This window comes from Falco biarmicus, chromosome 1 (assembly GCF_023638135.1).
Source record: "Falco biarmicus isolate bFalBia1 chromosome 1, bFalBia1.pri, whole genome shotgun sequence".
NCBI lineage: Eukaryota > Metazoa > Chordata > Aves > Falconiformes > Falconidae > Falco > Falco biarmicus.
The window spans coordinates 14,693,611-14,707,368 of record NC_079288.1 but is presented as its reverse complement, the minus strand read 5'-3'; the positions used below and the strand labels follow the sequence as shown (position 1 = coordinate 14,707,368).

At 37.4% G+C, this 13,758-nt stretch overlaps 1 protein-coding gene across 3 annotated transcripts in view; it reads left to right on the top strand.

Annotated features, from left to right (window-relative positions):
* Positions 1–13,758, top strand: part of PAFAH1B1 (platelet activating factor acetylhydrolase 1b regulatory subunit 1) — a 38,076-nt gene that overhangs the window by 12,465 nt on the left and 11,853 nt on the right. For 2 of the 3 annotated variants that reach the window (XM_056322670.1, XM_056322679.1), the window contains exons 2-5: positions 5,396–5,611; positions 7,743–7,827; positions 11,364–11,438; positions 12,466–12,672. In XM_056322670.1, coding sequence (XP_056178645.1) covers positions 5,580–5,611; positions 7,743–7,827; positions 11,364–11,438; positions 12,466–12,672 — 399 coding nt within the window. In that variant the 5' untranslated portion in view covers positions 5,396–5,579. Of the gene's footprint in view, positions 1–4,395; positions 4,529–5,395; positions 5,612–7,742; positions 7,828–11,363; positions 11,439–12,465; positions 12,673–13,758 lie in introns of those variants that run through there. The other variant, XM_056322687.1, reaches the window with a different exon arrangement.

Sequence of the window (13,758 nt, the reverse complement as noted above, 5' to 3'; positions counted from 1 at the left end):
ATCAGCTTGAAATGGATAAAAGCTTAAGTGTCAAATTCAGGGTACGCTGTCTTTGCCAGACATATTCAAATCAAGTTTTAGTACTGTTAAGTGTCCAGTGTACTCTGGATAAGCAAAACCATAATGAACTCTGCAGGAATTTACAGGCCAAATTTGATTATTTTTTTTATGTTTAGGGAATGGGCAGTTTCAGGAGTTTTATTTCAGTAATTTAATTCATAAACTTGCTTGATGATAGTTTAGGTAAAGGAACAGGTATTTTTAGCAGGTTGAGACTAAAATGCTGAAGGGTTAATTTGATTCCATAATCTGTATCTTAATAGTATTTGGAGAATACTTATGGAAAATAATATTTAAATGTCTCCTGAGGCAGCTATGAACACCATCATAGAAATATCTATGAGGCAAGGCTTGTCATTTATTGGCATGACGTCTCATGAACTGAGGGGAATTCTAACTATCTCTTGCCTGAATTTTTTTTCCCTCCTACCTCATTGCTTCAGCTGTGTCTGTTTAGCTATTGTGCTTTTATACCTGCTATATAGCTGTCTCAAAGAGCCAACAAATATAGCTGAACCTGTTTCATTTTGCCATTTGTGCGTCTTATGAATGGTTAGTGAGGTCTCAAGTTTTGCAAAGTTTTCCAGTAACCTAGGGAACACTTGAACCACACTGATACACATCGGTGTAAGGACCTAGTGTTTAAAGTCAGGAAGAACCGTCCATTGAATTGTTACGATGTCTGAATCGCCCTCAGGAAGAGGGTGGTTCCTGTATCAGATCTGTGATGTCCACTTCAGGTGTGAAGTTACTCAGCTGGGTGCCTTAACAGCAACTAGTTGCAAAAGGTATGTATTTAGTCACCGTCAGGGTGGGACCATCTTTAAGTGCACGTCAGGCAGAATCTCTGAGCCTCAAAGCAATTGCAATAGGAGTAAATGTGTCTTCAGCACAGTGTGGGCAGGTCTTGTGGTGCGTGCAGCTGGCTCCAGCAAAAGGCTGTATGTGGTGAAGCTAAGGAATCTCGGAATCCCAGTGGAGGACGATGGGAGGTGATTTTTAAACATGAGGAGTCAGAGGGTCTTCCACTTTTTTTTTTCCTAATGAAAAAGTCAGAAGAGCCTGTACAGTGCTCTGTTCCCACCTTCTTTTACAAGGCAGGATTCTTCTGCTTTTCAAGTTTTTCTGCCCAATTTGTTGTTCTTTATAAAACATACAGAACAACTGATAAGCTTGTGTAGGGAAAAAAAATCTTGGTTGTCTTTTTTTAATTTTCTTAATAAAAAAAAGATTAGTATGCTACTCTTCAGTACTACAGCACTTAAGGAGTGAATTAGATCTTTTATCCTTATTGTTCAGACATTTCTACCAGTCCGAAGTATAAAAGCTTATCTTTAGCCAAGTGGAAAGGTTAGCAGTTGAGATGAGATGAAATTGTCTGTTGAGGATATGCAGCTGTTAATGGAGCTGAGGAGGATGTTACATACCATTTTTGAATGGTTTGTGTTGTTTCATAAAGAAATAGCCTACCTAAACTGCAGTGGGTCATGTTGTATGTTTCTTCTCCCACCAGATACCTGTGTGTTGTAGAACACTGAGCAGATACTGTGCTGCCAGAGGGAGTAAGAGGCAAACATTTGATTTGTCGTACCTGTTTCAGTGTTGTGTGTGTAGCCAGGTCTAGGTTCCAATTTTAAAATGCTTATAAAGACAACTGATCTTGCTGGAAACACTTGTGGCCCACTTCTTTTGAGAGATTGTGCATATACAAAGGTTTGCCACTCAGTGCTTTTATATATGCAAGCTATTGATATGGAATCAAATAGGTCTTAAGTTAGAAACTAAAACTTTTTGCCGTGTAAGTGGGGCTATTAGTAAAAGGCACATCCTGTTCTACATTGAATTAGTAGCTAGCTGTTACTCCATGGATGGCTCTGTTTAAGTTCAGTCTTTTTTTTCCCCTGTACTTAATACAGAGCAAATTAAAATTTTGATACAAAGACGTCTTTTCTTTCAAAAAAGATCTAGCTCTGTCTTGATGCCACCTTGTTCACAGTAAGCTGCTGATACTAAAAATGACCGATTTCAGGCAAGATGTAATGAACAGGTGGTGTTTCTTTGTGTGTTTTTTTTCCCAAGGGTTCTCTTTGAACGCTCGCTTCCTCTCATTACTGAGGTTGTTTGTGGTGTGTGTGTGTGTAACGCAGTGGTGGCTATAAACCTTGATAGGCAATGAAGGGAGGACTGGTTAATCTTGCTCCACTGAGTTTTGTATGTCACAAAACCTTCTCTAGCCCAAGGAAAAGGCAATGCACATGGACAATATATATCCATTCTCAGTTGTTTCTAAAAGTGGCACAGGTGTATAATTAAAGTTGGGTGCTTTTGGGCTTTTTGTTTCAGGACGTTTTTGCTTGGGTGTTTTTTTTTTGTTTGTTTGTGGATTTGGTTTTTTTTCCCTTGTTTATTTTCATTTTCTTTGGTTTGTTTTGCCTTTTATTAAAGGGTGTATATGAAGGAGTCTGCCCTAAAAATACTTCACCTTATATTCAGGTGCTTTCCTACTTAAAAAGTCAGGAATACTGAGAAGGATGCTTGGAACACACACTTTTCAGAGGAGCAAGATACTGTAGGTTGGTAACTTATTGTGGACCAGCTGTAGTCTGCTAATAGCAGAAGTAGCTGCTTTGCCCTGTAGCTGTAGGGGTTTATCTAGTACTAAGATCTATTTCTGAAAAACAATTCAGAGTTAGAGCAATGGAGCAGGCCAGGTGTTGCTTCATGTTGCTCCACAGGTGTCCCAGTTAGGGACACAGGTGGAGAAGTTTGGGGTTACTTTACATTTGAGTGGGGGAAAATGCCTTTCTAACTAGATGACATGTCAAGGATTGCTTTATGAACACAGTTGCTGTTATTTTTAGGCAAGTACTACAGTTACATCTCCTAGACGCAGTGACAATTTTGACAAAATTGACAGAATATTGGAGTATGATTTTTACTGCAGTTATTGCACTGATGCTGGATTTACAAGGCATTCACTGCTTGGTAATAGTCCGACCTTCTGGTTTTAATACTATGATTTTTACCATGGTAGTACTACCAGCAGATTTTGGAAGTCTGTATCTTTGTGTTCTGCTATTCAGTGCTTCAAACAGTGTTTCTGTGTATAAAGTACCTTATTTTGTTCTCTTCCACGTTATTGCTACTGAAAGTGTTGCTATGTTCCTACTGAAGTGCAAAGATTCAGCCATTATAAGCCTCTATTTTTGAATACTTAAATTTATAGCAGCATTGCCCTCTAGAGGGCACTTCTTCTGATTATTTCGATAGATATTATTTTTTTTTATTAATGAAACATCCATTCATTTGTTTGTGATACTCCTACTGTGGAGTGAACAAGATTCATCTGTTGTAAACCAGTTGTCTCTTTACCTGTCAGGAAGTGAGGTATGGGACAAGTGAAATGTTTGTTTCTGTTCTCTGAAAGGATGCAACCTGTGCTATCAGTTTTCAACTGAATTGTTTCCAAAATAGCTATTAGGGAAGAGGTCAGACTAATGAAATAATGTCCTGCCTGTTTAGAGTGCTCCTGTCTTAAACGGCTTGCAGTGCAGTATTATGGTGTACAGCATTTGACGTGGAAAATCCACCAGCAGAGTGAAATTGCAACTTAAGCTTATTTTGAAGCAGACAGCAGAGCCTAGATAGGTTTAGAAACAAGTTCCTGATCCCCTGTGATGGGTAAGTAGACATTAATGATACAAGCTTAGTATTTTCTTCAGTTTTTTCTGTAAGAAGGGCTTTTCCTTAAAATGGGCTCCTTACCAAAACAGTTATCCAACTTTTGTAGTGAACCTTGCATACCTGTGTGTCTAGTGGAGAGACAGTAGAGGCGAGGCAGTGGGGACATGCATTTCTTGAAGCAGTTGGTAGAAAGTTTACAGACCCAATTGGTATCTCCTAAGTCTTTGTGTATTGTCATGTTCAGTTTATCTTGTTGCTAAAAGCCAGTTGGTCAAACTTGCTAAACGGCTTGAGTAAATTATGTGTTATATACAGACTCGTCAGGTATGCAAGAAATGCTATCTTCAGCATTTTTCATAATCATGTTGCATACAGAAAGAGTACCTGAAGTGCAGAAATCAAAAGGCGGTGCTGCTAAAATGATTTTGGTGATGTCACCTTGATGAAGATTAAAACTGTCCAGTTGAAGTAGATTGTACATTAAGAATACTGAAGTTCATGTTACTGAGTAAGAAGAGACTACATAGTGTGTGTGTGAAATAAGTAATTTATGAAAGGCACAATTCTGACTTGAATGCTATCTTGAATATGTCATATTTCAGTTATATTCTGAATTAGCTTTCATTGTCAGATGTTTAGTGATAGTCACTGTCTGAACACAGCTGAAGTAATGGGCTTGTGGCAACTCTGCACCATGGTAATTGTGCTACATCTGCTAAGATTGAAGATCTGATTGAAAATTTGCTGTATCCCAAATGTGAACAAGATAAAAGATTAACTGCAGGTAAACTCTATCAATACTTGCCGCCTTTTCAGTCACATGTTGTCTTTTTTAGAAAGTGGTTCTTTGGAACTTTTTCAGATAATGTTACTAGAATAGAAAAGTTACTTGTTCTAATACAATTGTGTAATAGTCTACCCATGAAGTTCACATGCTGAATTATAGTCTTTAAAGGTGCTGTTTGAGTAAATCTGAGAGAACTACCTAATATAATGCCATGAATGAGCTACAGTGACAAGCGGAGTGTGCCTTGGTGCCATTGGTTATGGCCTGAAGTGTGCCACAGCATCTTCTATAGGCCCTTTCTGGCATGTTCTCCGCTTAAACTCTTCCCCAAAGCTTGAAAGATACAGGAGAGCATTAGCTTATCTCAAGTTGAAAATTAACTGAATGAACCTTGCTGGGTTTAGTTTGAAGAGCAAAATCTACAGAAGAGAGAAAAAAAAATCTGGCATAGGTAATAGAGGATTTTTGGGGGAAACTTTGATAGCAGTGAGTGCAAAAGGTAGGCTGTTTACGGAGGGCCTAAGTTCTTTTCATAACAGGAAGACACGATGGAGTTGCCTGCAAGCTAGAACTGGGCTGTGACTGAAGATGTCTCCTTCAGCTCCCTGTTTCTTGAAGGAGTAATGGTGCGGAGAAGGGGAATAAAGAAAGTGTGCAAGTCTCTCCAGGCTACTCAGTCCAGGCTGTAGATGTGCTTTAAGGGCATGATCCAGACTAGCAAAATAAATTTCCCTTTACAGTTTTAGTCAGTTTGTTCTGTCCAGAGTGGTGTTGCAGTCTCAGTACAGAGATCTTCGTGTCAGTCTGGAGGGAGGGAGTGCTTATTTAAAGGAAGTTAATGGTGTCTCTTTCTTTTCCTTCTAGATGGATTGAATCTTCTGTGTTGAATGCCTCCGGATTTCCTATTGGATTTCACTTCTGGAAGAATACTTTTGATTTAAGCCACTCTGTGGCAGACTGAATTGTGGATCGAGGGTTCCTAAGACTTTAGATAGATCTTGAGGAGGCAGCCAGTGCTGAATCACGTTAACCTGACATCGCAGCCACAATGGTGCTGTCACAAAGGCAACGAGACGAACTGTAAGAAATCATTATTTTTAAGCTTGTGTCACATTTTCATTCAACTTAAATACTAAATTCTATTTTCAAATAGTTTTTACAGAGTGGCTCTGCTCACATGCTGATCAAGTACCATGCATTATGGTTTAGATTTCTGTAGTCCTGTTTTTGATACAACCTCTGGCATTTGGTAATAGAATTGTGAAATGGTGAAATATCATTTCAAAGTTATCAATGGCATAAAAATTGGATTCTTAAATTCACTATAATTTATCTATTTTGTTTTGACTTCAGTCACAAAGTTACGAAAGGATTACAGTAAGCAGCAAGCACATTGCAATATAGGCTCCAAACTGATTTGTAAATTCTGCGTCTACCTTGTGTAAATTTTGACACTTTTTTGCTATTTTACTCCCGAGCATAGATAAGGATCTGATCAGAATGTGCTACATTGTGATTACAATCTTTCTTTGATTCCTTAAATTGTATTTAAAATGGAGGGTATATTTAAAGAAGAAAAAAAGAAAAGCAACCAAAACCCCATCAGCTAAAATAATAAAAAACCCCACCCCACAAAAAAATCCATCTTAAATCAATTTAAGATACGGGTTTCTTTCCTGTTTTTAAGACTTAGGAGTAGGCTGTCAAGTTCCATGCGTTAGTTTGCTTTCTCTTCTGTCATAAATCATGAAAGAGCAAGTGGTGGGTAGCCATCAGGATGGCAATGTGTTGCATGATACCCCATTTCATAAACTTAGATACTAAGTTTGGATTTGGGTTTTGGTTTTTATTCCTTTTAAGAGTATGGACCTAGTATCATTTAGCATTTGGTGTCTCTCTTGTCCATGGTAAGCTCTCTCTGTATTATTTAATGCAGCTTCTTCACTTTTCCAGTAATGATTCAACCCCCTTTGTATTAAGTATAGTATGCATTTTACTTTTCTGTTTTGTATACTTAAATACCATTGTTCTACTTCTTAGAGTAGAAGTTACCTTCAAATTTTGATTTTTACAACTCTGCTCATTGTATTTGGAGACACTCTAGGGTTTAAACACATTCAAGATTATGATTCCTTTTTTTTTTAAGCAATTCTCTGAAGTTTTTTTCCGGCAAAACTTCAGAAAGTGCATGCATTAATGAGGAGATGGAAGTAATGAACTGTTATGAATGGAAATGTGAAATGACTGGAGACTTAGGATTTACTTTAGTAGTCTGGTGAGGCAATACTTCATTTTAGTGTATGTTGTTTATGTGGAGAAATTTGAAAATTTTGCTTGAATGCAGAGTTATATTTAGAGTTGAATGTCTGAGGAGAGATTGAATACATGTAAAAGATAGGAAAGAAGAATGTGATACAAGCCATAGGATGAATTTTCATACAGAAAGCAAATTCTTTTCAGAACAAAAAATCATTATTACTTCTTTCTTCAGCTATCAAAGGGTATTCATTTTCTCTTGATTGCCTTGTGTAGGTGACTCTGCTTTTTGTTTTAAAAAAGTGTCTGTGTATCAGTTTACTTTAATACTGTAGTATGTTTATGTCTTCTCCCCCATGCCGTGTTTAAGTATACACACACATATCCCTTCCCAAGAAAGTGATAATAAGAAAACAAAATCTGGAGGCTTAGAAAGTAAGTGAAAGTAATTTTACCTTTAGGTTGCTTTAGAACATTGAGCTTACTTCTTTTAAGCAGGTTTTCTTGGTTGTGTAACTTGAAAATATTTGTCCATTTCAAATAAATTTTGAAAATGCAGGGTTTCTTAGTTCTGTTCTCTTAAAACAGAAGGTGCTAACTGCTTGTTGAAGTCTGAGAATAATGAAATTTTATGAGTAAGTCCAAAACTAATGCATCTTGTCTTGGGAGAGGTTCAAGACAGGTTAGTTTGGTAATTGTCTTATGTCAAAGCGTGGAATAATTTGAAAAATAATGTAAAATTTGAATCACTGTACATTTTGGTCAGAGGCAGTATCCCTTTCTGTAATCTAACTAGAAGTTATTGTGTCATCTGAAAAACAAAGCTAAGACTTGTTCTCTTGAACTGAGCATTTTATTCAGGTTTAGCTGGAATAAAATTTTTTTAAAGTCTGAACCAATTCTACTCTTGTTCAGAATTGTGGCTGAAGATACTGTTCCTTGTTTTTTTTTTTAGAAATCGAGCAATAGCAGATTACCTTCGTTCTAACGGCTATGAAGAGGCATATTCGGTTTTTAAAAAGGAAGCTGAGTTAGATGTGGTGAGTTCAAACAAGATTCTTCACAGATATTTTAAGTAAAGAGTTGATAATTTTATGGCATTTGCATCCATTCTAAGCATGTGTATCCATTATCTGCCTGTTAGCTCATGCAGTTTTGGAACTGGAGATTGTAAACTCATACAGTTTATTGCCTTGTCATAAAATTAAGAAATAATCATTGGGTGACTTGGCATTTTCTCAGCAAAACTCTTACCTTCATCTTCAACTAATGACTTAAGCAGGTTTTTAATATCTCTTTTTGTGTCTAGCAACCACTCATTTGTACAATGCAGAGTTTTTCCTGTAATGGTCTTTTAATGATCCAAGTCCTAAGAGGGCCTACATAATTCAACATGAAAGGATAAAGAAGGGTGATAAAACATGGTATTAAAAAAAAAAAAAAGACATGGCCCTTCACTGGGCTTACTCCAGCCACTCCACATGGGATTAGAGCATTGTGGGGAGAGGCTGAGAGCGCCAGCACTGTTTAACCTGGAGAAGAGAAGGCTTGAGGGAGATCTTACCATTGTTCATAAATATCTAAAAAAACCCGAACCTAAAACCTAAAAGAGGGTACATTTAGATTAGCTTTTAGGAAGAAATTCTTTACCATGAGGGTGGTAAGACACTGGCACAGGCTGTCCAGAGCAGCTGTGGACACCCATCCCTGGATGTGTTCAAGGCCAGGTTGGATGGCGCTTGGAGCAACCTGATCTGGTGGAAGGTGTCCCTGCCCACGGCAGGGGGGTGGAACTACATGATCTTTAAGGTCCCTTCCAACCCAGACCATTCTATGATTCTGTGATCTGATGGGAGTGTGAAGATTACAGAGCTAGACTCTTCTCATTGATGCTAGTGACAGGACAAGAGCCAGTGGGCAGAAACTGAAACACAGGAAATTCAATGTGAACAATATAATTTTTTTTACTGTGGGAGTGATTGAACACTGGAATAGGTTGCCTAGAGAGGCTATGGAGCCTCTGTCCTCAGAGATGTTCAAACCCCCCCTGGGCACAGTCCTGGGCAGTCTGCTCCAGCTGACCTTGCTTTGAGGAGGCAGTTTGGACTTAATAATCTCAAGAGGTCCTTTGTTACCTGGACCATTCTGTGCTTAATAAATTAAGCACTATTTTGTGCTTAATTTTAACACATTTAATTTCTGTTTCCTGCTGTTGCGTCCATCCCCTTTTCCCCTCCCTGTAACTCATTTCCTTAACTGTGCTTATTATCACAAAGCATAAACTTTCTGCAGTCCAAAAATAGAAAACTGAAGACTTCAAATCAAACCTGATTTGAAATGGTCTAAGACTGTGCAGCTTTGGAGCTTGATTTCACATGGTAATGTTTAAGAAACAGGAAGACAAAACAGGATTGCTTTTGTCCTCTCATTTATCATACAGATCGAATGGTGGAAGTCTATTTTGTGATTGGAATTGGGTCAGTAGTTAAGGCATTGCCTGGATCTGTTGCGTATCAGTTGGTTAACCGTATAATAAGAGGGCAAGCCTAAATAGTTAATATAAGTTGATCAGCTCTGGTAAGCAGCTCTGTTTTGTTAGATTCTACAGATGCTAGTGACTTAGACCACTCATTTCTTGCAACTTAATTCAGTTGATTTGCTTTTGTAACAGATGATTCTTCATATCATTTTTAAACTTGCTATTTATTAGCATAGGAGGTGTCCACTTTATCTGAATTTGTTTCTCTGGATAGAGCTGGACTGAGTAATCCACTTCTGTGTGCTGACTTTTGATAAATCCTTGCCTTTATTATGAATCTTGCATTGTTCTTTTTCCAAAATGCTTGGCTGAAATTTGACTTAATTTCTTCAATCTGCTTTCAGTATCTAATAAATAGGTAGAAATAACAAATTGAAATACCATACTTATAATTGAAAATCCTAATAGCGTTCCCTTATCTTACTTATCTATCAGCCTAATTAAGTTCTCTTCCCAAAGGTTAAAAAGGCAATCTAAATAGGCTAGATGGTCCTGAGGGAAATAGAAAATGCAGTTGCTAGAAGTTCCACATTGCTTTCTAGCAAGAAAATCTGAATTGGATGGCGCTGTACTAAATTTCTGCATTTAACTTTTTTTGGTCATTTAATTCAGTAAGTTGGAAGGATTCAGGTGTAGCTCTCCAAAGAGGAATTTCATTTGTTGTATTGATTATTCCTGCAGATAACTTCAGCTTGTATAAATGCCCCTGAAGCAGTAGGTTAACACCTGGTCTCTGACTGAGGTAGCCAGTCCTCAGAGCTTTTATGGAGTAAGCTATGGCGTTGTTATTTCCCCCATGCCTTAGTTGTTCTCCATGTAATTTAGAATTATTCTAGTATGAGACTGTCATTTTGTACACGGAAAGAAAATGTGCAGCATTTAATTGCTCTTCTGTGCCTCTGATGTTGGTTGTTTTTCTGTGTTGTTTTTCTTCCCCTTTCTTGTGTTAATAGGTGGGAGGGGAAAAAAAACCCATACTAATCCTCTGGCTTTTACAGTAACATCAGTTGTTCATCGTTGTGCCTCAACTATTCCTTAGAGCCCAAAGGAGAAAAATACTTAGTGGAAAAAAATTATTCTTCATTAAAGTTTCATTAGAGTTGCAAAATCAGTGTTGATTTCTCCAGTATCTGAGGCGGTGTTCAGTAGGGCAGGTGTATAGTCTACTTTCTGCTTCAGTTATGAAGTAAAGATGCAGGGAGAGTTGACTTAAAGTTTGGCTTTGGGAAGGTAGCACATTGTGGTAACACTGAAGGTAATGCAATATTGCGGTGGTAATTTGAGGTTAACTACAACCAAGTTTAAAAAAATAAAAAAAGCAGTTAGTTTGGGCTAACTGGTCTTCAAGTGAGATGGAGCATATGTAATCCTACTCTTGACAGCTGGCTGCCATTGTCAAACAGCATGTGCTTCTGTGAGAGAAAAAGTGCACTGTGCTGTTAATGAGTAATAGTGCTAGCACACTTAACTCTGAGGATAGCAGTTCGTTAGTTCTTAATGCTTTAGTTGATGGATTTGAAAAAGGAGGCTATCTTACAGAAACTGGTTACCAGTTCTATACATCTTGGTCCTTACAGTCACTGAGTGCTGTCTGCTGTTGTTTTTTTGTAAGAGCTGGTTGAGCAGAGGGATGGGGGGAATCTTGTAGCAAAATATGACACAACATTCTTGGATATGCAGAGCACTTAAAAAGCCTTTTAAATAATGAAGATGGAAAACAGCATTGCTAACAGTGTAGTCCTAGTTTTTGGATTTTATTTGCAGAATCTAGCAATAGTAATCTGTAGTGCTGCAGTATTTTTAATTAAAAATCATATTTTAAAATATGTTCTTCTTTTCTGTGTATGTAAATTGTAGCTATTAAAATTTGAAGCATGGTTGTTCTGTTTAACTAGTAAAACATTTTAGTCTTTTTAATTCCTCTTTCTGTGGTCAGGAGATTTTTATTAAAATGAGCGGTTTATGTTGCCTTTGAAGAAACATTTCTACAGGCTTTAGAAGTAGAATTTATTAATTTATTTAAATGCTTCTTCTTAGAATGAAGAGTTAGATAAGAAATATGCTGGACTTCTGGAAAAAAAATGGACATCTGTTATAAGATTACAAAAGAAGGTCAGTAGAGATTTGATGGATTTACTTGTATAAAAAGCTATGACTGAAAGCAAACATTCATCACTGAACAGAATGTTACATATTTTCCTTGTCAGACAAATGCAGGGTTTAGAAAATGATGCCTCAAAGATGAATTTTGAGGACTTGAGTAGTGAATGAGCTGAATCCACATTGTAGAAAATGTTTTGTCTGCCTCTGCTAGAAGAGTCATCCTCTCTTCACAAAAATTTCTTGATTTTGGTTTATGGATTGCACGTGTGCAGTCTCTGAAGCTGGAAAGGAAAGAGGTGCCTTAAGGCAGTTTGAGAGTGGAGGGACTGAACAGCTGTGTCCAGAAGGCTTGACTGGTTTAGAAAGAAGGTAGAAACCTGGGCTGACAGTTGTCTTTGGCCATTAAGTTAAAGGGAAGAAACCATTAACTCCACTGCATTAGAGCAAGTGATTCTGCTGCAAGTAGACAGTACAAAACTCTTTTTAGTAATGCTTCAATGGATCTAGAGTGTATTAAAAGCAAAAAAAACCCCAAAACAAAAAACCCCAAGAAAACCTCTACAGTGTGTAAACAATAAAGACCTATCTATTGTGAAGGTTAATATATCTAGGGATTTATTACACTTTCAGTTTCCCTGCTCTTGGTTAATATGCATGCCATCTCAGGGGCACAAAAAATTATTGTAGTAGTAGCATTCCTTTTTGGTAACACAACTGCCTTCAAAATAGTACTTCTCACGTATTTGTACAGCATTTGAATGAACGTGATTTTATAGAACTTTTTTGCTGTCAGAATATTTGGGGAGTTGTAGGAGAATAAATGATTAATGATTTAATTATTAAAGGATAAATGATTAGTTTAGATTTGACTTTTAGGAACACCAGCACTATTGAATGTTGGTAATCAGTTTGGATGCGTGCAATCTTTGCCTTACTGCGAGTTTGGGAGCCAGTTAGTATTTGAATTATTGAGTGAAGGTGAATTAGATCTTGTATAAACTAGAAATGAATGCTCTCTTTAAATTCACAAACTTAGGTAATGGAATTAGAATCGAAGCTGAATGAAGCTAAGGAAGAATTTACATCAGGTGGACCTCTTGGTCAGAAACGAGACCCTAAAGAGTGGATTCCTCGTCCTCCAGAGAAGTATGCATTGAGTGGACATAGGAGTCCTGTCACTCGAGTAATTTTCCATCCAGTTTTCAGTGTTATGGTCTCTGCTTCAGAGGATGCCACAATAAAGGTATGTGTTTGCTAGAGAAAATTAAACTAAGCCAGTCAGAGGATGTGTAATATTTAACATCAGTTCTTCAAGCTGGACGTGTGTTATACTGATGGAAAATTGTTTGTTGAGATTCTGCTTTAGCTTCCTTAGGGACAGTTCTTTCAAGTATGATGTGCTATGTAATCTACAAGTTTAAGTTTTATGCTGGTCCAGTTAATATCTTTAAGAGTATTTTACTGTCCTTTGGCTTGAGGAAAACATAATTAAGGCAATGTGGATTTAGAGACTGGACAAAGATAAAGGATTGGTGGGGGAAGAATGCATTTTGACTGCTCAGTAGAGGAGGAATGGCGTAGAGTAGTGATGTGATGATGATGAAGGCAGTTGCCTCAAGTCATCTGAAGTGATTATTTTTAAAGCTGAGTTAAAGTGGTTATGCAGCTGTATTCTTAACTGAAGAATAGTTCTTCCCGTTTATTCTAAGCAGGACATGCATGTCCCATCAAGTCCCTGTGACTTTCAGTAGCTTTAAATTGTGTTCATAGGCCTTTGTTGCAATGTACAGTGGCATGAAGAGACTTCTTACAGTAGGCAAGTAGTTTCTTACTTTAGCATCCAATAATGACATAATTGTGCATTTTGTGGTTGTTTGATTGTCATAATTTAAGGGAATTATCCTGATAAAGGATACTTCATTGTTCTTTTCTACGCTGGTTTGAAAGCTATTTGGAAAAGTGTTGTTCTGAAAAACATTGTGTAGTGTATTAAGCAGTGTGCTTAAAAATGCAAGTTGTTCTAATGGTGGCTGCCTCTCGGAAAAGATTAAAAAGTGTCAGCCAGATCTAGTTCATTAAAAGCTTTGATCTGTTCTTTTTTCTGTGACAGACTTGAACATAGATCACTGGTTGGTTTTTTTTGTGGGTTTTTTTTTCCTTCAAGCAGACGGGGCCAGCTGAAACAGTGACAGCTCTGTGCATGTTAGCTGTTATAGGGGAGTGTAATTAGCTTTGGTTTTGCTCCCTCTTATGGGTATACTGGATAAATTTCCTTATTCTTGAAGTCAAGCTGTGTAGCTTAATTTCTGACTGTTGCATTCTCAATGAT